Source organism: Suricata suricatta, chromosome 10 (assembly GCF_006229205.1).
Source record: "Suricata suricatta isolate VVHF042 chromosome 10, meerkat_22Aug2017_6uvM2_HiC, whole genome shotgun sequence".
In the NCBI taxonomy this organism is placed as follows: Eukaryota; Metazoa; Chordata; class Mammalia; order Carnivora; family Herpestidae; genus Suricata; species Suricata suricatta.
The window spans coordinates 80,061,032-80,085,136 of record NC_043709.1 but is presented as its reverse complement, the minus strand read 5'-3'; the positions used below and the strand labels follow the sequence as shown (position 1 = coordinate 80,085,136).

General features: G+C 42.3%; 1 protein-coding gene across 1 annotated transcript in view; it reads left to right on the top strand.

Annotated features, from left to right (window-relative positions):
• The window catches only part of SSPN (sarcospan), a 35,352-nt gene extending 20,467 nt beyond the window's left edge, over positions 1-14,885 (top strand). The window contains exons 2-3 of the mRNA XM_029954549.1: positions 5,383-5,469; positions 12,304-14,885. Coding sequence (XP_029810409.1) covers positions 5,383-5,469; positions 12,304-12,669 — 453 coding nt within the window. The 3' untranslated portion in view covers positions 12,670-14,885. The remainder of the gene's footprint in view (positions 1-5,382; positions 5,470-12,303) is intronic.
• Positions 14,886-24,105: the final 9,220 nt, after the last annotated feature.

The following is a 24,105-nucleotide window of genomic DNA, read 5'->3' as shown; positions in this document are numbered from 1 at the left end:
TTTAGCCTAGACCACCCGTTCTCATAGTGTGGCTTCAGGACTAACAGCAGCAGCAACACCAGCATTACCCGGGAATCTGTTAAAAATGCAAATTTTTGGTCTCCACGGCAGACCAATTGAATCATAAATTCTGGGGATGGGGCCAGTTTTTACCAAGTCCTCTAAGTAATTCTGAACCACGAACTTCGACTTTGTCTTACCATAAGGCCGTGGCAATGAGAATTCAGTAAAAAAGCTTAAGTTATGCTAAAATATTCTCTCCCATCCTTCTGAAATCTTGATCCAATAAACATCTCTTAATAGATCCTCATGAAATGTTCTTTTATATATTATTTAAGTCTGGGGCACACCATGTGTTAATCAACAGTTCTCCTGAGTGAGAATGCACTCAACTGACAGATTGCAATATGTTTATCATTTGTTAAAATTGATTTCTAATATTTGACCTTAAATCCTATTAAGTGGATGAAAATCCACAGAAATTCTCTTAAGCAGTATCCGGAGAAATATTTACAGTTTTGCTACATCTCTTGTTGATCAATTGTCTGTGCAAACATGAGAAGAGAGTTCATCTTGTTATTATATTGACAGAATATAAAGGTGAAAGTTGATTAACTTTCAGAAATAGAGTCACATTTCAGGTCCACAAATAAGAGGATGGGGGTGGAAAGAGAGAAACCTTGAAAGGCATTTGACAGAGGACGGTTGTATCCCCCAGATAGCCCTGTCAAGCAGCTCTGTCGACAACAAAAGGAAGAAAACAAATAAATTGGAGGCTGTGTGAATGTCACAGACCAGAATATAAATACAAATGACATGGGGAGAAGTAAATACCAATAATTCACATTCTCCCAAAATGTTTTAGAGTGGTATCTTCTAGCTATGTCAGAATGAAAAGGGGAAAAAATGATGTGTAGGTAAATCTCCAAGACACTGGTCCAGTACTCACCTTTTATTCATAATGCCAACCCTTAAAAAGCAGGTACAATAGGGCTGCATAACAAAACCGGAGACAGCATGTGACAAGAGTCAGGACTCATCCATCTAGAAATGGATCTAACATTAAGAGAACATTTCATCTCTGTTTAACTTTCTAACCCACAAGAGAGAAAATGCAGCCTTCACTCTGAATATCTTTAGACAGAAGGTGGAATTTAGCACTTTGGTTTTCTCTTTATGGTAAGCAAATTGTAGACACGTGCATCCAAAAATTGATTTAAGATGATAGTAGTTGTCTTTTGTTCCCATTAAAAAAATCATTCCAAGCTTTTCTTACTAACATAATTCTCCATCTGTACCTGAACCGACTTGACACGTTCTTAGTGCCTCACTGCCCTTTCTACACTAACTTCCCCAATGCTACCCAGCTCTGATTTGGCTCTGTGCTCAGTGACACCACCTGTCCACCCCAGGCCCGGGTGTCTGGTCCAACGAGTGCCTTCTTGAAAACCTTACATAACTGCTTCTTTCCTGTTCCATGAGGCTCACCTCACCAAATCTAATGGAAGCTCTGGCCCAGAATCCCAGAATGTTGTTCCAGATAGACCTGGCGGGTCTCTCTGCTCATTAACATGAGCTCCTCCTCCCTGCCTGGGAAGTCAGAACACCCTGTCTTCTTGGAGCGATCATGTCCTGCCAACTCAGGAAACAGGACCCTTGGTCTGGCACGAGAAATCTGGTTACCTCCCCATGGCCACATAGCTTTCAGTTTTGAGTTTCAATAAATACTACTCTTCTAAAAGGTGCTAAGCACCAATAAACCCTCTGATAAAGAAGTATTGTTCTAACATGCAGATCTGTAGGTAAGAAAAAGAAGTCCCTCTCCGGAAACCCACTGAGCCCTAGCAGAAGGCTAAGAAATTAAACTGTGTTGAGTTTATCCATATTCTATAGAAGATATGCTATACAAGGACCCCAAAGTGAAATCCAAAAATCTAAGAGGGTAATCACAGTATTTAGACATATTGTGAAGTAGAACCAAGATTATAAGAAGTATATTTGATATGCTTTCTGTTCAAAAGAGTCAAATGTTTTGCATAATGGGGTAACTTCCTTGGCTCTTTTCTGTTTTCACTAGACTCTCTGGATGGTCTAGCATTTCTGATGATTTCAATTACTTCACATATGCTGATGACTAACAAGTGCTTATCTGCAGCTCAGACCTCCTTCCTGAGCTCTAGGCCCCCGCGGTGACCTTTGAATCCACGTGGGCATCATCATTTTCCACTCCCATTCTGCTCTTCCTCTTGTATCTTGTGTCTCCTTAAATATCAACACCACCCACCTGGCAGCTCAAGTCAGGTAGCTGAGCACCTTCCTGACCCTCTGATCCCAACAGCCTTCGCATCTAGTTGTTATTTAGGCCCCAAGGATTCTGCCTCCCTTGTGGCACTCAAACACCCCCACTCTCGCTCCCCACTGCTAGCCGAGCTCAGGCACTCATCATTTCTCCATAGATGCACAAGGGCCTCCTAGCCAGACTTCCCTTCCCAGGTCACGCTTCACGGCCTAAAGGACCATTTTAAAGGGCAAAGTAGATCATACCACCTCTCCACTTCAAGCGCCCTAGATGGAAACAAAAGTCCTCTGTGACCTACCTCCTGGCCATTCTGGAAGCACTTCTTGCACCTTCTCTTACCCTCTGCACTGGAGCTGTGAGAGTCCTCAAATGTTTACTTTGCACTTCTCCATGGCTCTGTACCTACTGGTACTTTCTCCACCTTTCCTCACATCTCCCTCCTAACTAATTTCTGCTTATCCTTCCACATCCATCTCCCTTCAGGAAGTGTCTCCATGTCGCCTTTGGGTTACTCACCCGTCCTGTGTACTGTGGCAGATGAGGTCCTAGTACTTACATGGTATTCTAACTTCGCTGTGCTCTCCCCACTGGACTGAGAGAGAGCTCCTGGAATGTTGAGCCTCTGTCTTTTCACCTCTCAGTTCCCAGAGCTGTGCAAAGGGTCTGGCTAGTGTATGTCCTCAAAAGAGTTCTGTCGGTTGACTATGAGAAATGCTCTAGAATGGGCTCCTATGTTCCTGGGCACCTTCTTGCTGGAAACCAGCCTAAATTAAAGCTACAAAGGAGCAGATACTACTAAAATGGGAAAATTTGGTCAAGCAAGCAAGGCACAGAGGCAGATTTTTAAGATGCGGGTCAGTTAGACCTGATTATTGGAATGTGTCTTTCGTAAAGACAAAGGGAAGAGTCCTGGCAAGTGCCAACTTCACAAGAGCCTCTAGGGACAAAGACAGCCACGTGGGTTAGAGCCCAACCCTCTGCACCTGCAGACAGACACTCACAGGGGCGTATAGGCATGTGCTTCGGGATTAAACAGCCCTCACAGAAGCAAGTTGAGGAGCTTCTGTCTGGTTTGTTGCCAATGAACAAAAAAGGAGGTGCTTCTTCCATTGCTCCCATTCTGTAAATTCTTAATGTGACAATACATAGTAAATCCCTACAGGTCTTATCAAACTTCTACTGACTTTTTAAAAATGAACTTTGAGAAAGAAGTTCATCTCTGACTTGGAAATGTCAGCCGTGTTGTGGGCTGCGCAAATAACTTCAGCATCTGCCAGTCCTTTGCTGAAAAGTTGCCTCCCTGGGTCCTACCTGCTTTGTTTTCTACCCAGAGCTCTCCAGCCTGTGCCATCCTCACATATGTTAATGCTGTACTCCTCCCATGGGAATGTTACTATGAATTTATCAGCCAGTCCTACTGATGCAAAGAGTCTGTCTTAAAGGAAGGCCTGGCTTCTGGCTCACAGCCCAGTATAAACCTGAACAGCTCTTAACTTGAGAACCCAAGGTGACAAGGAAGTTGCCAATTGTGTAATCAATGGGAGCCTAGGATAGAGGCATTGCCCTAAAATGCTATGTTGATGTTGTAAGTAAACAGTTATACCACCCTGTGGTGTAAAGCTAGTCGAAGGGTAGAAATTATTACCAAACCAGTCATTTGACGGCTTTCTAGGTGACACACAGCTACCCTTTCAACATCTGTCTCTAGGAAATCTGTGCTTAGCAGAAGATGTGATTCTGTTGCTTAGGGTTTCTATCCTGAAATACAACTTAGCAACATTTTAGTGTTTCCGAAATTAAGTGTGAACAGATACACTTTGATTAGAAACTCTAAATGACATCTGCAAAACTCCAGGGCACTCAAAAAAATCTGGTTTGACAAAGCAGTCGAATATCTTCTGTCTCAAAGTTGCCGTTCCTCTTCCCCGCCTCCCCTTGGGCAGCCACGTCCCCTTCTTTCCTTCCGGGACATGCAGACACATGGGGATCACTTCCTATCTCTCCCTTGCCAGTGTCCTCCTGTTAGTCATACAATAGGCAAGACATACAGATCCTGCTCCTGCTCGGACCACACCTTGCCTCTCTGCCTCTTCCCCCGACTTTGCGTCATCTCAGCCCTGACCCACCTGATACATGAAATTCTGCTTAGATTATTAAAATCATAATCCTGATGGGGGTTGGATGCCAACGCACCCAATACCACTGCTCATTTTCCTGAAACGTGATGTTTTGAATCACGCCATTTGATCAGAAATGTTCACGTGAGTCCCACTGCTTATGAAATCAGTCCCGTATCCCTGGATATTTAACAAGCCTTTCTGCTCTACGTTCTGTTATTTCAACTACGGGTGTATGTTTGCTATTCTCCCCCCATGATCCCGCCATCCTACCTCTGTGCTATTGCTTGTGCTATTTCACCCAAACCACCTCGTCTGAGTGCCGGCTTCAGTACTTACCAGCTTTGTGCTTCTGTTTCCTCATTTATAACATGAGCATCATAACAGCTCCCGCTTCGCCGGGTTTTGTGATGATTGCATGAGGAAACCCATACAAAGCCCTTAGAAGATGGCCAGCACAAAGTAAGTAGTCAGTAAATGTTAGTGATCATCATCATTATTATCATCATCCTTTCCAAGGACCATTTCAAATCCACCTTATTAGAGAAGTCTTTTTAAATTGCCCAACTCAATATTACTTTTTCCTCTTTTTATATTTCTCTAAATAGCATTTGACATGTAATGCCCTGCCTTAGAATAGCGTGTCCACTTATCTTGGCCTAGACTGGACTGTACACTTATCGAGGCTGAGGAGATTTTATTCATCATTGTACACTCGAAAGGACCTTGTATAGCACCGGGCACATCAAAAGGACTTAATAAATACTGGCTAAATTGAAATAAATTGATTTTACTAATTTAAAAAACGCTGTTCCTTGAGCCAGGAGAAAAGTAACACATAAAGATAAGTAAATGCAATGAGCACCTGGATAACAAGGATGTTACTGGTGAAAGGCACTGAGACTGAGGTCATTAGAATGCACGACTCGCCCTGATAATACCTTCTGTCCATGTTCCCCGCTGCAGGTCTGCCTAGTGGCGTATCTTGGTTTGTTTATGCTTTGTGTCTCGTATCAAGTTGATGAACGGACATGTATCCAGTTTGCTATGAAAGTAAGTTGTTATTTTTTTCTCTTTTGTCGTCACATTGAAAGAAAAACACAGGTACAAAATAAAAGGATGATTTTTAAAGGGTTGCATATCAGATTATTCTAGAAATTGCATTTTTTAGGCCACCCAAAAACCATGGTTTAGGAGGGCATTCATCCAGACCCCAAAGGTAATGCTGATGTTTTTTAAGTCTTAATTTCTTTGCACTAGGTTGGCATATCACATAAAATCTATCCTTCAATGCCCTCACAAGGATTTTGAAAATTCATCGGTTCAGCAAAATGCTTGGCCAGGGAAAAGATGTGTCTATTACTGTCCACTTCCATATCTTAGGGGTTTTTAGAATATTTTAATAGGGAAGCAGCCTAAGTGTATTTCCTCTTGTAGGTGGAATCACTGAGACAGAAAAAGTACATTGGGTGCATCCAAATGATCTGTGCCAAGAGCCTGAGGGTATGGGTGGGGGGAGGTAAGCAGGCGGACATGCCTGGTTTAACAAGTGTGTGAGTGTGTCTTTCACGTGCATGTATTTCTTTCTCCATTAAAGACAGTGCATTTGATTGAAGCCAGTTCAAGTACACATTTTCACTGCACAGTAGAATCTACTCCAAAGAAAAACAGAGACACACCCTTTTAGAGTTTAGGAGATAAAAACCCAACTCAGAAATCAGAGCTAGTAGAAATAAAATTCCTACATTTTCTTTCAACTACTTGTAGCAGAGAATAAAATGTTTTCTGTAATATTAGTTTGTTGGGTTTTTTTGTTTGTTTGTTTGTTTGTTTGTTTGCTTCTCTCACACTGTTTACTTTCCCTTTATAACCAAGCACATAACACTGGGATTCTTCTTTGTTCACAAGAAAGCATAATGCATAGGAGTAAGTCACTTCTATTATTTAGAAATCACAAAGAGGCAGAAAAGATGTTTTATATTCTAGTATGATTGAAGTGGATGACGTAAAAAAGCCAAGTGCTTATATGTTTATATATTTAAATTGTGTTGTAAAAGAGTAATTAATGGAATAAAAAGGCTCACATTATATTAACTAGCCAAAAAAAAAATGGCTGGCTACACCAAGTGTATGGCATGATCCTACAGAAATAAAAAAATAGCTCTCAGTGCATAGGGAAAGATGGTTATCTGAGATTAGTGGGAGGATGGCTACACTTTGTAGTTTTTTTCTCTAATTCCAAAATGTTCTCCAATAGTTAGACAAAGCTTTTCTAATTAAAACCATAATGGAGGCACCTGGGTGGCTCAGCCGGTCAAGTGTCCAACTTCCGCACAGGTCATGATCTCACAGTTGGTGAGTTCAAGCCCCGCATCGGGCTCTGTGCTGACAGTGCAGAGCCTGCTTGGGGTTCTCTCTCTCTCTTCCTCTTTTTCTGCCCCTGCTCACTCTCGCTCTCTCTCTCTCAAAAAAGAAATAAATAAACTAAAAAAATATAATGGATTCCTTTTTTAAAAATTGCTAGAATTTGGTGGATATACCTACATTTGGAAATTTTACTTTTTCTGTCTGAAGGTGTTTCTTAAGAAGGCTAGATAGAACAGACATCAGTCCATGTTTACTTTTTTTGTAGAGGTCTCACTAAACCATCACAGCAAGGTTTAGTGATGAATTAAGGAAGGAAGGATAGAAGGAAGGAAGGAAGAAAAGAACGAACGAAAGAAAGAAAGAAAGAAAGGAAGGAAGGAAGGAAGGAAGGAAGGAAGGAAGGAAGGAAGAAGAAAGAAAGAAAGAAAGAAAGAAAGAAAGAAAGAAAGAAAGAAAGAAAGAAAGAAAGAAAGAAAGAAAGGAAGAAAGAAAGGAAGGAAGAAAGGAAGAAAGAAAAAACAAAGGAAGCCTAATAAGAAATGGACTGTTAAATTACAGGAACTTCTTTCACACTAGGCAAAAGGCGCTCTAGCTAGGGTCATCAGCTTAGGTGAAATGCCCTCTTTCCCCTCCAGACGATCCAGCTGAGGCCCCCACAGCCATCTCAACATCTGCACTTTAAATAAGGAGCAAGTACAAAAATAAAATAAAATAAAATAAAAAAGTCACTGCCAATGTCAGCCAGGTTGAGAATTCTCCACTAGGAAGATCTCATTAGCCACCTTTTTTTTTCCCCACCTGTGACAGACATTGACAAATACGAGGCACTTTTCTCTTCTCCTGAATGTGACCTTTAGTGATGCTTGCTGCCAGCTCTCTAAGGTGCCCGCTACATTATCTTAAGGTCTAATATGAGCTTCAGTCAATCTCCGGGCTTTCCAAAGGCACAACAGGTTACAGCAGACTTTCCTTGTGTTTCCACACCACCGCGGGGTGGGGAAGGAACGAAATGGATTTTCAGGATGTGTTTCTCACTAGCCTTACCGCATTTTAGTGCCTGTGTATGGAGACCCTGGCCTAAGCTTTGTTGAAGATTTTTATTTCCCTCCTGTTGCAGACCCAGATGGCCAGGGCAATCAGTCAGGGGTGCTAACTGGGTCTCTCTGCAGCCTGAGCACGCGCACGCGGACACGCTCCTCCTTTTTCTTGGAGACAATAGCCACGGGACTGGTCTTTTCCGCTGAGGCTGGCCCTGGCCTTTCCTTTGCAAGCCCGCGACGCCACCGGCGCATTCCTTCTTTCTCCCCCGGGCTCTGCCGGCGGCCTTGGCAGGCCATTCGGCCTCGGATTGGGCCGCCTGCCTTTCCTCGTGGCCCTGTTTTCTCGGGGCTCACCTTGATGATTTGCAGAAACGTGTCCGGTTCATGTGCTTGCAAACACTCCCGGGCACATTCCCCAGGAGGGCATTTAAGGCGCAGTTGCCTCGTGCCCACAGCCGGGAGGCCCCAGGGCTGCTGCCGCCGCCCCCTCCTGAGCGGCGAGCGGCAGCGGGGCCTCACCACCCCTGCCACCACCGGGGAAGGTAATTAAATCGAAGCCGACCCGCCCTCCTTCCGAAGTCGCCGAGTGTTGGAGCTGCAGCCGGGTACCAATTAGAGGCAGCGAGCGAGCGGAGTCGCGCCTGGGCGCCGCGGTTACATAAGCTCCGGGGGCCTCGGCGCCCCAGCCCTTCCGCCGCCGAGCGCCAGACGCACGGGCTGACACGGACAAGACAAATGCGTCCCGAGCTGGGCTTTTATCAAGATATATTTGCTCGCATTCCCAAGGTCATCGTAAACACTTTCATTGATAGTTTATTCGTGCCGTGGAGGTAAAACAAGCCACTTGATTTTAAATTACAGATTCTAACCCAGAAGCTTGTTGCTGTCAGATGGATTAAAAGCCGTGAAGGGGCGGGGGCGGGGCGGGGGGGGATGCTACAGCGTTGCAGATGTAGCCCGCAGGCTTGGGGGGATCAAGTATATATTTATGTGTTAGAATGGATAAGAAATTTGATTCTGTGGCTCACTCCTGTTTACTTGGCCTGATGCTTTCACAGAGTGGGAGATGCAGAATCACAATGTGTGAGCTTTGCACCAACGAAAATGTATTCATATTCAAAGATGCAAAGGGGCAAGGCTTTTGTTTGTGCTCTGGAGGGCTCCTAGCATATTTAAGATGCTCAATTAAAATTGAGCAATCCCTGTGTTTGTGTAAATGTTGACATCTTTTCTACAAGCCAAGTCTGCATTGTTACTCCCACATGACAGAGAATAAGACAAAGCCAGTAGAGTTGATATCCTAAGAGTCTTGAGAACTGGCAGCTCTTTCCCTCTCTAGTAATTTGTTTCACAAATACTTAAACAGTGCTACTATGTATGAGATGCAGCTATAAGCCCTTACAGATATCAACTCTTTTGATCCTTATAATAATCTATGACCATAGGGCTATTATGACCATCATTCCAAGTTTAAAGGTGAAGAAACCTAGGTGTACAGAGGAATGATTCATTTGCTCCAGGTCTATCCATACCTAAGAAGGGAGAGAATCAGGCTTTGAAAGTGGGCAGTCTGGTTCCCCTGTTACTGTCATAAACCATCGCTCAGCTGTACACTTGTTAAATGTCTTAGCCAAATCTTTTAATATCTAAGCCAAAAGGAGATCTTTTTGAAATAGGCAAAATGTGGGGGTAACTGAGTGGTTCAGTTGGTTAAGGCTCTGACTTTGGCTCAGGTCATGATCTTGAAGTTTGTGGGTTCAAGCCTCGCTTCCGGCTCTGTGCTGACAGCTCAGAGCTTGGAGCCTGCTTCAGATTCTGTCTCCCTGTCTCTGTACCTTCCCTGCTCATGGTCTTTCTCTTTCTCAAAAGATGAATAAACAGTAAAAAATAGGCAAAATTCTCATTTCAGCAAATGGATTTTTGTGATTATGAGAGAATAATATTTTTGCAACCATTCGAATTATTTACAGACTGAGAAAGCGAGGGATTATTGTCATTGCCTCAAGATACTGTCCCAGTGAATATTATAGAAATCTGCTAAGGATGTAGCGTGTTTTGGAGGTGGGAGGGTTATTACAAGACTTCCTCAGTTCCATCCATTGATGACAATAAAATGTGCAGAGAAAACTCCAATTGGGGCCATTCTACTAAGCAGATGACTCTCAGGTGGGACATTATCCCTTTAATCTGGGCCTTCCCTGCTGGTAAAGTCACTGATGTCCCCATGTTCCCAAAGCAAATAGCTCCCAGGTCCATGCTGCCTGCACTGGAAACACAGTTACAGTGGGTACACATGCACAACATCGCCAGCACAATTTAATTTGGCTCTTGGTATCAAGAGTTTGAAGTCAATCGTCAGGCCCGAATATTTCAGAACAATACAGAATATTTCAAATGTTCTGCTCCAATGGCCCCACAAAAATAAAAACTCCTATTTTCTAGCCTACGCACTATAATTTTTGCGGAAAATACGGCCACTGAAAATTTAGGGGATAGGACCAAGGTGATGTGTTCAATATCACAAATTAAACATTTCCTTTTTTAATGTTTTAATGGTGCCCCTTGGTATTTATCTGCTTTCCTTCCTCCAAGGGAGGACTAAACACATTGAATAGAAGTTATCTTTATTGGGGCGCCTGGGTGGCTCAGTCAGTTAAGTGTCCGACTTTGGCTCAGGTCATGATCTCACAGTTCATGGGTTGGAGCCCTGCATCAGGCTCTGTGCTAAGAGCTCAGAGCCTGGAGCCTGCTTCGAATTCTGTTTCTCCCTCACTCTCTGCCCCTCCCCCCACCTCTCAAGAATAAATAAACATTAAAAAAATGAAAATTACAATTAAAAAAAGAGGTTATCTTTGTTATGTCCCTGAGATATAAGATGTTTCAATAAACTGTTTCATGCATGAAAACACTTGAGTTCCATCTGATAATTCTTCAAGTGATTGGAAAAGGAAGAACAGTGTGTGTGTGTTTACAGTATCTTTGATGAGGACATGCCAAGAATCCGTGCACTCCTTGGCTTTGCAGTCATGTTAAGACAAAATGGCTTGAACCACTCTCTTCCTGTGCCCTCAGTCAAGCTTTCAAGCCAATTAGACACACGAATAGAGCACCAATATGCGCGCGCGCGCACACACACACACATACACACACACACACCACACCACACCACACCACACCACACCACACCACACTCAGGAAGGAAAAAATACATTTTTTTAAGTGTTCTTTATTTAAGACTTGAAAACACTTGAAACTGTCACCATATGGAGAATAACTCATTTGGAAGACTTTTGTACACATTTTGTAATCTTGGATATACGTTTTTATCTTAAATTACATATTATTGGAAGTAGAGGGAGTACATAATCTTTTCAGAGCTACTTTAATCTCACCCTGGACATGAGTAGAACTAATCTTACTCTGGGGAGTTCACATTCACCAGAACTTCCCTACGAACAACACTGGACTATGGTAATGTACATCTCACACTAGGAACTTGGTTTGGTACACTAGTCTCGACATTGGGGACTCTGTTCCTCATCTAGACCCTCAGTAGGTGGGACCATTAAGGAAAACATTTCCAGTAGGTGAGTGCCATCCCAAGAACATTTCTTGTCCTACAAGGTAGTTTATATTGTGATGGTGTCAACCACCACTCACAATTTTTGATCAACATATTTCACATGTAGGTGAAATGTCTCATTGAGGGGTTCCATGGTCCTTCAGTAGCAGAGTTAGAACTTGAACCAGACTTTTCTATCACAAGGCTATCACACAGGCCAACAGTGTTCAGAGCCTCAGCAGCTGAGGAACCATTTATGCTTTGTTTTTTGTATTCAGGAACTACATGGTTCAGGGTGGACTTGGGTTGAGATTTGTAGGTGATGAAGCTGACATCAAGTCATCTACCTTCTGGGACCATAATTTTTTTTCTAGCAACATCTCATTGGGGATCCTGGCATTCCTGGACACAGGCTGGCAACCACTCCATTGACTACGGTCGTTTTTATTAACCTGTATTGCTGGTTGATCAATCACTGCCAATTTTGGCCAAAACAGCGTTTTCATTGCAGAAATGTGTTCTTTACTTTCTAGCCTTTTTGCAATCTTTATATGAGCAGATTTTGAGATCAAAACAATCATGGCATGCCTTTCAGGGACAGCTCTCCTGTTTGGGACTCATCTAAAGTTTGCTACGTCCATATACAAGTATCCTGCCATGAAGCTAATATTGTTGGCTTAGGGTCTGGAAAGCACCACACATCCAATGGCAAATAAAAATACAATCTGGGCTTTACCGACTGCTTCACTAACAAATCAACATGGAGCCATGCCTATGTCATGAGTGCTGAGAGAACAGCCCCATCCTTCAGGGAACTTCCTGCCAGCGAGGAAAAAGATCAGCTTTGATTAATGAGTTTTGTCAACAGTCATCCATCGTGCCTTGTAACCAGAGAGGTTTTCCTCTGCTTTCTTGCAGCTCTTGTACTTTCTGCTGAGTGCCCTGGGCTTGATGGTCTGCGTGCTGGCCGTGGCGTTCGCTGCCCACCACTATTCACAGCTTACGCAGTTTACCTGTGGAACAGCACTCGACTCCTGTCAGTGCAAACTGCCCTCCTTGGAGCCGCTCAGCCGGATCTTTGTGTACAGGGATGTGACCGACTGCACCAGCATCACTGGCACGTTCAAACTGTTCTTACTCATCCAAATGATTCTTAACTTGGTCTGTGGCCTTGTGTGCTTGGTGGCCTGTTTTGTGATGTGGAAACACAGGTACCAAGTCTTTTACGTGGGTGTCCGAATGTGCTCCCTAACAGCTTCTGAAGGCCAGCAGCAAAAGGTCTAACATACATGCTCAAAGATGGGAGAGAAAACAGCACACTGACTAGCTGGGCTCAAAAAAGAAAAAGAAAACAGAGAAAGAAAAGGAAGAAAGGAAGTAAAAAAAACCTTTTGACAATAACTAATACTCACTATTGTAAATGACTGTTTTTCTATTTTTCAGGAAATAAGAGTATTTCTTCAGGTTTCCATAGTATTTTTAAAACTTCTTATGGGGAAAATAGGATCCAAATTGACTTTGGGAATTTAAAAGAACACTGAACGGGGAAATAATGGCATACATCTATTTTTGCAGGCTGGAGTTTATTCCTAATACAGATTACCCACCTCCGCTTTCTGAAAGTAGAGCATTCCCATGAAAACTTCCGTAAACCGAAATGGTGCAAAGTGAAGAAGCTGTTTTGTAGAAGCAAACTCTTCAGATTTCTTTCGGTTGGCAAAAATGGGTGCTCACGTAGATATTTCATAAAGCAAAATGGCATAGAGCAAACTTTCCACGAGCGGGGAAGCCCTGTACTCATTTTATTCATTATTTGTATCATCCTCTTTCCTGTTAGTTCGGTTTAGAGTGTGCACTGGCATTTCAGGCTTGCTTGCTAAATTTTGCAGGCGTTTCCAGAACTTTCCACCTGCCCTCATTCCCTTCACTATGTCTTGGAGAAAGGTGGGGGCTGGGGGAAAAGCCGAGAAGCCAGGTTGACTCTATCATTTTTCACGGGTAGAGATGTCTTCAAGGCATGGGTCACCCTCAAGGAGCAGAGTAGAAAAGGAAGAGACTTTGCAAAGCCTAAATAATTATCAGCAACCGGGCTGGGGTGGGGGCCTTTTCTCCTCAGCTGCCTTAGCTTGGCTGTGTAAGTAGATCACTTACTAAATGCTTTAGATGATTGTCTGCTTCTCAATAATTGAAAGTTGGTGGTAGTTGTATTCTTAATGATGTAGAAGGCTTAAAAATAATTACATTATGCTTCTATTCTATCATCTAAAACAAATCATTAAAACTAATTTCTACCTAATTGTTAATTATAATTATGCTCTGAAGCCTACTTAATGAGCCCTGTCTGTACTTATGTAGCACCATCGGTATTAGGAGAAATTACTCTCACAAGAGAGGAGGCTTAAAGATTCTTTCTTCTGAAAGCCAAGCTTTACAAGGGAGAAGAGAAAAACTTGTTTATTAATAGCTCAGGTTAAAAATACTCATTTAGACAAAAACAAGAGCGTTTGTAATGGGAAATATTTATACAAATAGCACATTTGTGATACGTTGTAAAATATCTCTCTTGGCAGCTAAGTACTTTTGAGGAAGACTGGGTAATGCCGATGTGTTCCATTCACAAAAGTGTATCTGATATATAATCCTATTATTGATATTTATATGCAGTCAACCTAGAGATTTACACAAATGTTTTGATGTCCTTGTTTGAGCATATGCCCATTGACTTGGAAGGTAATTTTTATTTGTTTTGTGTTTAAGTTACCGTGACTTAAAAAAGCACACATATCCTAGGGTGGGAGTCTTATTATTTGGTTCTGAACAATATCAGTGTTTTGAGGAAGGAGCTCAGAATGCAAATTCATGCAGCCCAAATGTTATCAAGATCTTTCTCTATTAGCATGCTCTGTGGAAATCAGAAATTCAAGATAATAATTGAGATGAATTTGCCTCTCCACATTGCCTATTGATATACTCCGCTAGTCATGAAATTCTACCCTGAAAGAAAATCATTTTCTTGTGTGCCTTAGAAAATAGTTGAACAGTTCCATTGGTTGCAACAATAGTGTCAATTTCTATACAATATAAATATCCAAATAAAAAGAAAAACATTAAGTCAGTTAGTTGGAGAATTATAAATAGCTGTTATGTCCTCCAGATAAAACACGTGATTAATAAATGTTAAAACCTTTTTTTAATGTATTGACTTGCTTTAAAAATGGCCTTCCAACACACCAGTTCAGGCCAAGAACTCACATTGGAAGGCTTAGTGGATAAGACTCTGGAGTAGATGTTTGTTCATACACAAAAACTATATTGAAAGAACACCAAGCATCCTGAAGACGACCTGAAAAAAACAACAAATAACTGAATCCATTCTGATTTGGACAGTTTCTGACATAAGGAAGAAAATGACAGAGAATCTGAAATATTGTAGGCCATTCTTTAAAGAGTGAGAAACTGAAGGGCGCCCGGGTGGCTCAGTCGGTTAAGTGGCCAACTTTGGCTCAGGTCGCAATCTCACAGTTTGTGGGTTTGAGCCCGAGTAGGGCTCTGTGCTTACAACTCAGAGCCTGGAGGCGGCTTCAGATTCTGTGTCTCCCTCTCTCTCTGCCCCTCCCCCACTTATGCTCTGTCTCAGTAGTAAGTACACATAAAAGTTTTAAAAAAGAGTGAGAAACTGATGATTTAATGCTAATTGCTATGAATCAGACACCATGGGAAGCACACCCTGAATTCCTTTAACAACTTTTTATAGCAAACACTACAGGTTTTATATTAGAAAATTAAAATTCTACACATCACTAAGGTGCTCAATGCTTTACAAATGATTGACAGGGTATTTCAAATGGTAGAAAAACTTTAGTTTATGTGCTTTCTTTTTCTAAATAACGCAACCAGGAAGGGCTGACACAATGATAAATTTGATAATAATCAAGAAATAGATATATATAATATATATATGTGTGTAATTAAATCATTCTTAAATCCTCAAAGGGAAAAAAAATCGTAAGTGAAGGAAGGAACAAATAAATAAAGAAGGGGAAAAAAAACGAAAAGATTTCCGTGCTGTGAACTCACTGAGTATTGATACACGTTAAGAATTGTGTTGCATGAATAACAAACTGCTTTACGCTGGATTTAAAGTATTTTGAGGTTATGTTTTGCAAATATTGAAGTTACAATAGCCGGCAACAGAAAAGGAACAGATACACAGCTTTACACTTAGCAAAATGTTACATTTAAAATCTGACAAGGAGCCAAGATGATGACTGTCTCTTCTAAACCATAAAACAGTAAGATTTGCGCAATCTTCCTCCTCTTCCACCTCCTTCAGGAGAATTAAATGAATCAAGACTTTGGAAAGAGGGGAAACTGCCTGGACTTGGCAGTACTTGAAATAGGAGGAATACAGCAGCCTAAATGTACAGACTTTGTAACGGAGCCCACTCGACCGGTCTGTGCCTTCACGTGACCACCATCTGTGCCTCCCTCGCTCTGTCCAAATTTGTGGAGGCAGCTCCTTGGAGCCAAGCCTAAAAATATAGCTACACCAGGCCCTAGAAACTGTAGTCAAGTAACAGGATTGCCTTTTTTCCCTCTTTGAATTAAAAGTCTATCTGATCTCTTTTGAGGGGTTTCCAGCTGCCGTGGCCGTGCGTTCGGACAGCGAGAGCCCACAGTGTGTTTGTTTTCTATTCATGGGCAGAACATTAGGATCTCTTAATATTCTCGAACTCCTCCCCTTGCATGCATTGTATCTGGAATATGTTTCTAGATTTCTAGTAAAAGGGGGTAGAGGGTATCCAAGGAAGGTTCTGAACGGTGAAGCAGTGATTTAATCAGAAACAAACAAGGTGCCCTGAAAACCCATCATATCCTATCGTGAAGCATACCTTTACATTTGCTAGTAATTGCCTCTCAACTATTGTCATGGAGCCATTAATCTCTGTAAATCATGCTGGCTATTAGTTTTTACTCTACTCAGAGAACTCTGTCATGTTTTTAGATGTACACTGAATATTCAGGACAGTGTTAAAAAGAGTTGATGGCCAAATATATTGACTCATGGTGGAAACATTTGTTTCGATGAAGGCTCAGTGTTTCAGCCTGTGCAATGAATACCTTGATTCTTTTCTTCTGATGTTCTCAATTATCTTCTTGATGATCTCAAATGATTATTCCCTTCAGAAATCTCGGTCTGCATTTTGGTGCTGTGATTTCATTTTCCTGCCGTTGATGAAATAGTGAGTAGAAAACAAAGTGCTTTCTACAGGTATGAAGTGGTTGTTTTTAAAGGAGATGCATATGTGCAGATTTTCTTTGTTAATAAAATTTTCATAATCTCTGAAAACGTCATGTTTGGATGTGCTTTGAAGTACGTTACTCATGAACTTGGGTACAGAAAAACCTCTCAGGTTAGTGTTTACTTCCCAAATCAGGTTTTGAAATAGATGAGAACGAGTATTCCTTTTGACTCCTTCTTTCCAGGCACTGTCTCTGTTTTGGTACCTGTACCCACTGTGGAAGTCAAGGTTATAAACACTCCCCAGGCCTGAGCTGAAAAAAGATCTTGCAAAAAGCATTTGGAATGCTGATTCTTAATTTATATCTATTAATGTCAAGTAAAGCTTGGCCTAGAGAAAGGAATACATGTTTGAGTGCCACATATTCAATCATATTCTGCATTTAATTACCCAGAAAAACACACGGCCTAATTCCATTTCAAATCCGAATGCAGGGACTCCTTATGAACTCTGAGGCAATTTAAATAGTTGATTATACTGTAAAATGCAGTGTTCCTTCTATTTAATTTAGTCAGAAAATCTTATAGAGTGTGAAAAGAAAGGAATAATGGCTTAGCATACAGTCTCTGAGGTGGATTTCCTATGCTTAGTGTTAGGGCTGCAGGTCCCAGGGAGTGGAAATCTGACTGCCACTTTCTGGCTGTGTGACTTTAGACACACCATTTCATGTTTAGCTTCCTTGTTCGGACAGGGGAGGAAAACATAACTGCCTCACAGTATCATGGGGAAGGTTACATGAAATAGCACTTAGCCAAGTAACTGGCTCTGAGAGAGCATAATGAACATCTGGATTCGTCCGTCCTCAGCCGGGGTCTGCATAGTGTGCGATGCTTCTCCTCGGTGCAGGCTCCACTCCCCACATCTAACTGGAAAAACGGCTCTGCCTTGCTATCCCCTTCAATGACTCCCTTTTTTATAAACCAAGAACATTATCAAAGGGACTTTCAGCAGAAATTCTGCATTTTTTTTTATTAGGCTCCACCCCAGCGTGGACTCATGACCCTGAGATCAAGACCTGAGCTGAGATCAAGAGTTGGATGCTGAACTGACTGAGCCACACAGGCACCCCAGAAATTCTGCTTTTAAAATCAGATAGCACCAATCGTTATTGATGATAGTGCATAGAATTATGGGCTGGCGGGATCCCCATTTGTTGGTTTACGCATCTGGATGTTTCCCAGTTGTGGCCATCTTTTCTCAGTTATCCCCCAGGAAGACTAGAAGCTGAGACATCTCTTCTGATTTTCATGTCACTTTGAATTTAGTTTGGTAGAAGTGGGTTTAACCCCAACGTTTTCAAATGAAACCTCGTTGAGCTCTGGCACATTGTCAGTCCCCTATATTTTAGGTTGTGATGTACAAGCCCTCATTTATTTAATAACCAACCATCAGCCACCTTTGATATGCTTGACTCTGTGGGCTGCCGATTCTCATTCAAGAATCATAAAAAGGTCTATACTTGAGCATAGTCAGCAAATGCTAGCTGTAGCTTAATTCTCCATATCGGATATGAAAACGGTCATATAAATCTTTACATTTGTGGCAAGTTACTGAAGTGATACAGCCAGAAATCTACTTTTCCCCTTGATAGAGTCTATCTTTATAGCTCATAATAAATTATTATATTCATAATTAATTATTTTCTTATTTGACACACTCATCTTTTATACATATTAGCCTTTATGAAGTGCAGGATTAATATTGGCTATTTTACATTTAAAATTCAGATTGTAAGGAAATAAAAATGAAACTAATGTATGGGGATGTGGTCTTGAAGACAGCAACTCATCCTTTCATTTCTTTCCAACAAGTATTTATATATATTTATAAATACATATATATATTTGTATATGTTTATTGATCCCTTCCAAAGCATAGGTTCTGAGGGGAAGTCTCTTTTGTTGTTGTTTGGGAAGGTCATCAGAAAGATCCTTTAATCAAAGGCACATGGGACATATACTCATCTGTTATTCTTGGGAAAGAGCAGATACAGGGCCATAATCCAGATTTCAATAGAGCCACGAAGCCCTATGTTTAACAGGGCTCTCTGGCTGGGGCAGGAGGGAGTGATGCGGAGGCCTTGAGAGGAGCCTGTAGCACCTCCTGCACCTTCCATATGGAAGTCTGCTGGAGAAGGCGGAGGCCTCTGAGATGTGAGCCGGCCAGCCCTGCTGCTGGCAGAAATTGTGGCGGAGGCGTGACTAATGCCTGATGAGGGAGCTGAGCAATGAGATATCCGTGGACCGCGTGGGGGGGTCTCAGAACCTGGAGATTGAGGACTATGTCTCTCCCTGGATCGGGTGCTCTGCTTATGCTGACCTTCTACCCATTCTCCGTTTTTTAGAAGCCCACACTGTGTTGTTTTCTGCCTGGCCAGGTAGGACTGTAGAGGCCAAGGGGATGACTCTCAAGGACCACAGGGGCCCGTGGCACTTCTGCCCGGAGAAGATGACTGCCATCCCGTGCAATCCACTCCCAGCTGGCTTCCCTACGTCTTCCTACAAATGTTTTAACGGACTGTTGGTGACCCAGGCACCAACAGGCTTGAAAGTGGTGTGCTGGCCGCAGTGAATGAACAGAGATACAGGAAATAGAGGAAATGAAAATTATGTGACTAAAGTTGTCACTAGCCTCAATGGATCATTTTTAATTCTCTTTCACTCAGGATAGAATTCATGTACTCTTACAAAATAACCAAAGATCCCTCAGGTACCTTTATGCATGAGCAGACTTTTTTTTATAAAATTTTTTTCCTCAATTGCAACAAAAATGACTATACAATTGAAAAGAGAGAGAGAGAGAGATTATTTTAATATACAGAAGCTTAGGACACCAAATGTGGCTATTAAACTAATGGCTGGGAACATGCACTCAGGCAAATGCAAGGAGGAGTGACATCATAAGTATATTTGGGGTCCAGATGAGGTGACCACAAGTTAAACACGGGATTCCAGTTGTCCTTGCCTGGGTTAGAGTAGGAGTAGCCATCTTGGTGGGACCCTCACATCCACCCACCATCAGATATTTCAGTTGCTTTGGACCAGAGTGCCTGGGCGGCTCAGTCAGTTAATGCTCAGGTCATGATCTCACAATTAGTGAGTTTGAGCCCCACACTGGGCTCTGTGCTGATAGCTCAGAGCCTGGAGCCTGCTTTGGATTCTGTGTTTCCCTTTCTCTCTCTGCCCCTTCCCTGCTTACACTCTGTCTCTCTCTCTTTCAAAAATAGGTAAACATTAAAAAAAATTTTTTTAATAAAAGTGCTTTGGATAGTTGTGGATAAAATGACCAACAAGGTCATTCTCCACTCTTCCAGAGAAGAGACTGCTGCCCCTCCCCCACCTCATCCCACAGCCAGATCTGCCCCTCTCCCTCCCCTGTCCCATTTCTATGACACTCAGTCGATTCAGGTATCCTAACTCAAATGCTGGGGGTTAAAGCCTTAAATACAGAGATCCTGTAAATATTGTTTTCATTTGAATAGGATATTCCTAAGGATCAGAAATCTTCAGTTTCAGAAAAATGAGGCATGATGCCAAGGCAGGCAGACCTGCCCAGTAGTCCTACAAACTCAGCCATGTAGGTAGCCACCTACTCTGTCTGAGCAGAAGTGCCATAGTTACAGAGTTGGTGGGACTTGGAGAACATTTCCCATTAGCTTCGGCTCTGGCTGTGGCTTCGGAACCCATCTGGGTCTGCAGCTGCTGGATACAGCTGAGCAAATCTCTGCTCAAACTGGTTGGAAGGAAGCCGCCAGAAGTCTAAGGGAAAGGGTTTTTCCTCCCACAAGTTCAGAGGGCATTTTTCTGTGAAAGGCAAAACGAGTAAAAAAAAAAAAAAAAGAAAAGAAAAGAAAAAGGGAAGAATTCATGCAGAACCTCTTTGCCCCCAGCGCCTAGCTGCCTGAGCATTACTTGTGACCACTCACCAGGGTTGACTGACTTTTCGCAGACCCCCAGGCTTCTCTATTCAGCCCACACAGAACACCCTCAGAGACTGCCTTGGCTTCACACTGCTGCCCAGAAGAGGACGTGTCAGGCAATAAGCAAGAAAAATGTTCGTTTCTGGTTGAAAAAGTCCCAAATTGTAACTAAACAGGGTGAGATTTTTTTTTTAATTTCCAAAATGTGCTTTCCCCCCAGAGTCCTTGAGCACAGACCCGCGGTTTTCTCTCTCCTGGGTTTTACAGTCTATCCGCCTCAAGCCAAGAGACTTGGCTCTGCTCCCCCTGAGTCAGAGTCTCGGCTGGTGGCTGAACCCAGGAAGCTCTGGCCCCACATCTCTCCCTGGAACCACCAGACCACACAGCCTCCTGTGCTCAGTCCTTTGGCTGGGTATCCTGCCTCCTCTTTGTTTGGAAAGAGATGTCTTACGTAACTGCACAACCTACTAAATGCTCCATTGTCTTCCACTTGGGAGAGCTCAAAATAACCCATTAGTGACTTATGACTTATCGCCATGCTAGAATCTATTACCCACATCCCCACAGCCCCCACGGAGCAAGCAAGCCTCACCTATCTTACTTAATCAGTCATCAACAATGAGACTTAATGACTGTTGTCTTTGGGGGAATCATAAGTTCAGTTCAAGGGACAGGAAACACAAAGCCTAGTTTATCCATAGGTCACAGGCCTTTGCTCAAACACCACATGAAAGTCATTTGTAATTCAAGATTGAGACAGGCATAAACAATTCTGATCTGATGATCCTTTTACTAATCTGATTTTGATAAACAACTGATGAAAATGGAAGGTGTCTGGTCACCAGAGGAGAGATACCCAGGCAGGGAAATCAGTTTCTCTTACCTCACCGGGCAGGGATTTATTTCGAGGCTCCTGTTAACAGTCCACAATGCCAAGAACTGTGATCACCACCCTGGACTGCATGAGCCTTCTAAGCAGAATACAGAAACCCACTGGGTAAGGTCTTCTCCTCTGTCTTTATTTTCTGTGAATCTCTGATTAGCCCAGTTGGGAATTCTAGTAATTACTTAAGTTGGCAACGCTAGAAAAAATATACCTCTTAGGATTCAATTAAAAATGAAAAGAACCTCTGTCTGCATGGTGTTGCCAAGGAGTTTGCACGGTATAAGGCAGGGGTGTAGACCAGGCTGAATAAAACACTCTGCATTAGGTGACATTTCCATCTGGTTCTGCTGCCAGAGCAGCTCTGGGGAGAGAAGCTGGAGCGAGTCGGGGGCCAGCCTTCTCCAGCCTACTCTCTTCCCCACAGATCTCTCAGTCTTTCTAGGATCCCTAAAGACCCTCACTTATTTCTTTCTGCAGCAGACATTTTTTCATCTGGGACCAGCTACGTGATTAGTTTCAGGTGGAGGCACATTTCTTTCCCTGTTCAGTGACATGTGAGTCTCCAGCAGAGCTTTCAAAAAGGGTCCCTGAACTTGGCGAAGTGCAGCCATCTCCATCCGCCTTGTGAAGCATGCTTAAGCAGCATGGAGAGAAAAGGCGAGGGGCCGTCTCCCCTCGCTATGCTGCCCCTGCTACTCCCCTTAGTGCCTCAGTATCGCGTGCCAATCTGCCACATGTGGGTCTCTGGACAGCAGCAGCCAAACTGGCACGTAAGAAATTTTGCTGCGCTGAGTTTTGTGGCACCTGTGGCTCACATCTCATCCTGTTCAGCTCACTGAGCTAGAGAAAGCTGAAGGTACTAGGGAGCTTCCATTCTGGCTTTCCAAGGGTGATTTCCACAAGGAGCTCTAAAACCCAAGCCCAAGCTTCTTGCCGAAGCTATTTGCCTACATCACAGGGCAAAATTTTAAAGTAATTGGGAAACCATAGCTTTGAAATAATAAGAATAAAAATAAATCTTCTTTTGTCTCCTATTTCCAGGAGACAAGGTGGAGTTCAAATCCACCTCAAATGAAAAAATTGGAAAGTTGCCATTTTATCTGAATACAATCTGCATTCAAAAATGGGTAGGGACTCTTTATACCATAAGAACAACCTAGCTTATGAAAGTGTTATTACAAATCTATCTTTCTTTTAAATGCTAACTTGCTATATAGGAAGGATTTAGAATAGACATTAAGGATAAATTCCTAATGACAAATGTGTAAAATATGGAAGAACTTGTAGAATCCCTATCTCAATAGAATATTAAACAATTTTATCTAAAGGTTATTAATAAAATAGTACACAACTCTTTTCCTAGAATGGCTTCATTCAAACCCAACCTAAAATCTTTAAGAAAAAAATTCATCCAACTGGAAATCATGGAGATTTGCCAAACCAACAGACTTCTAATTGTGTTGCTGTCTTTTCTGAGATGTCCCTTTGCCCCTTCTTTGTCTAAAAATACTTCTGGCTTAAGAATTTTGGAGACAGAGTCAAATATAAGGAAGTAAAGGGGTGCCTTGGTAGCTCAGTTGGTTGAGCGTCCAGCTTTGGCTCAGGTCATGATCTCGTGGTTTGTGGGTTCAAGCCCCATGTCAGGCTCTGGGCTGACAGCTAGCTCAGAGCCTGGAGCCTGCTTTGGGTTCTGTATCTGTCTCTCTCTGACCTTCCCCTGCTATGCTGTGTGTGTGTGTCTCTCTCTCTCTCTCTCTCTCTCTCTCAAAAATAAATAAAACATTAAAAATTTTTTAATTAAAAAAATAGGGAAGTTAAAGGAATGTAGAAAGTAAAATTGAAATATGAATTAATTATCACTTCAAGTTAGCAATCAAAATAAAATTTAAATTAAAAACTATTTAATAATGGACTACATATTGTAACCACATACATGATAATAATGCAAAAACATGGTCCTCTTTAATTGGACTTGGGATATCTCCAAATGATATTTTAAGGATCTGGTTTTGGAACCATACTTGAATCTTGAATTCCAGTATAGCCTTGGGCAAACTACCTACTCTTTCTGTGCCTTCCTGCCTCAGTTTCTTTGTCTGAAGGATAATTGTGAAGAGTGAGTGAATAAATGGATGATTATCTGTAATGGATTTAGAACAGTGCCTATGGTTGGTTTTGAGTATAAATTGTCAGCAAATTGAAATTCGGTGGCACATTAGGAAACCAGGAAAACTGGTAGCCTCTGAAATTTCTAGAGCAAAGCACCTTGAAGAAACCCACAAATTAATAGTTGCATTCTAGAGCCTAAGTACAAAACGGCGATCCCTCTGCCTCTTGTAAACATGGGAAGTACAATATAGATAATTTTCTTGTATTTTCCCCTCACCATGATCTCTACTCAGCTGACAGACTGGAGCGGGGCTTCAAAGTCCTGGCATCTGGGAGCCCTGCGGCCCACTGACCTGGGGGAGTGACGTGCCAGGACCAGAGTAAGACTTTTAGGGCCCAGAGCCATCCTGTGGGCCTCTTCCCTACTCTCATTGATACAAGTGACTCCAGGTTGTAATAAATCCTTCATGTCGCCTTTAAGAGAGTGAAAGAGTAATAAAGAA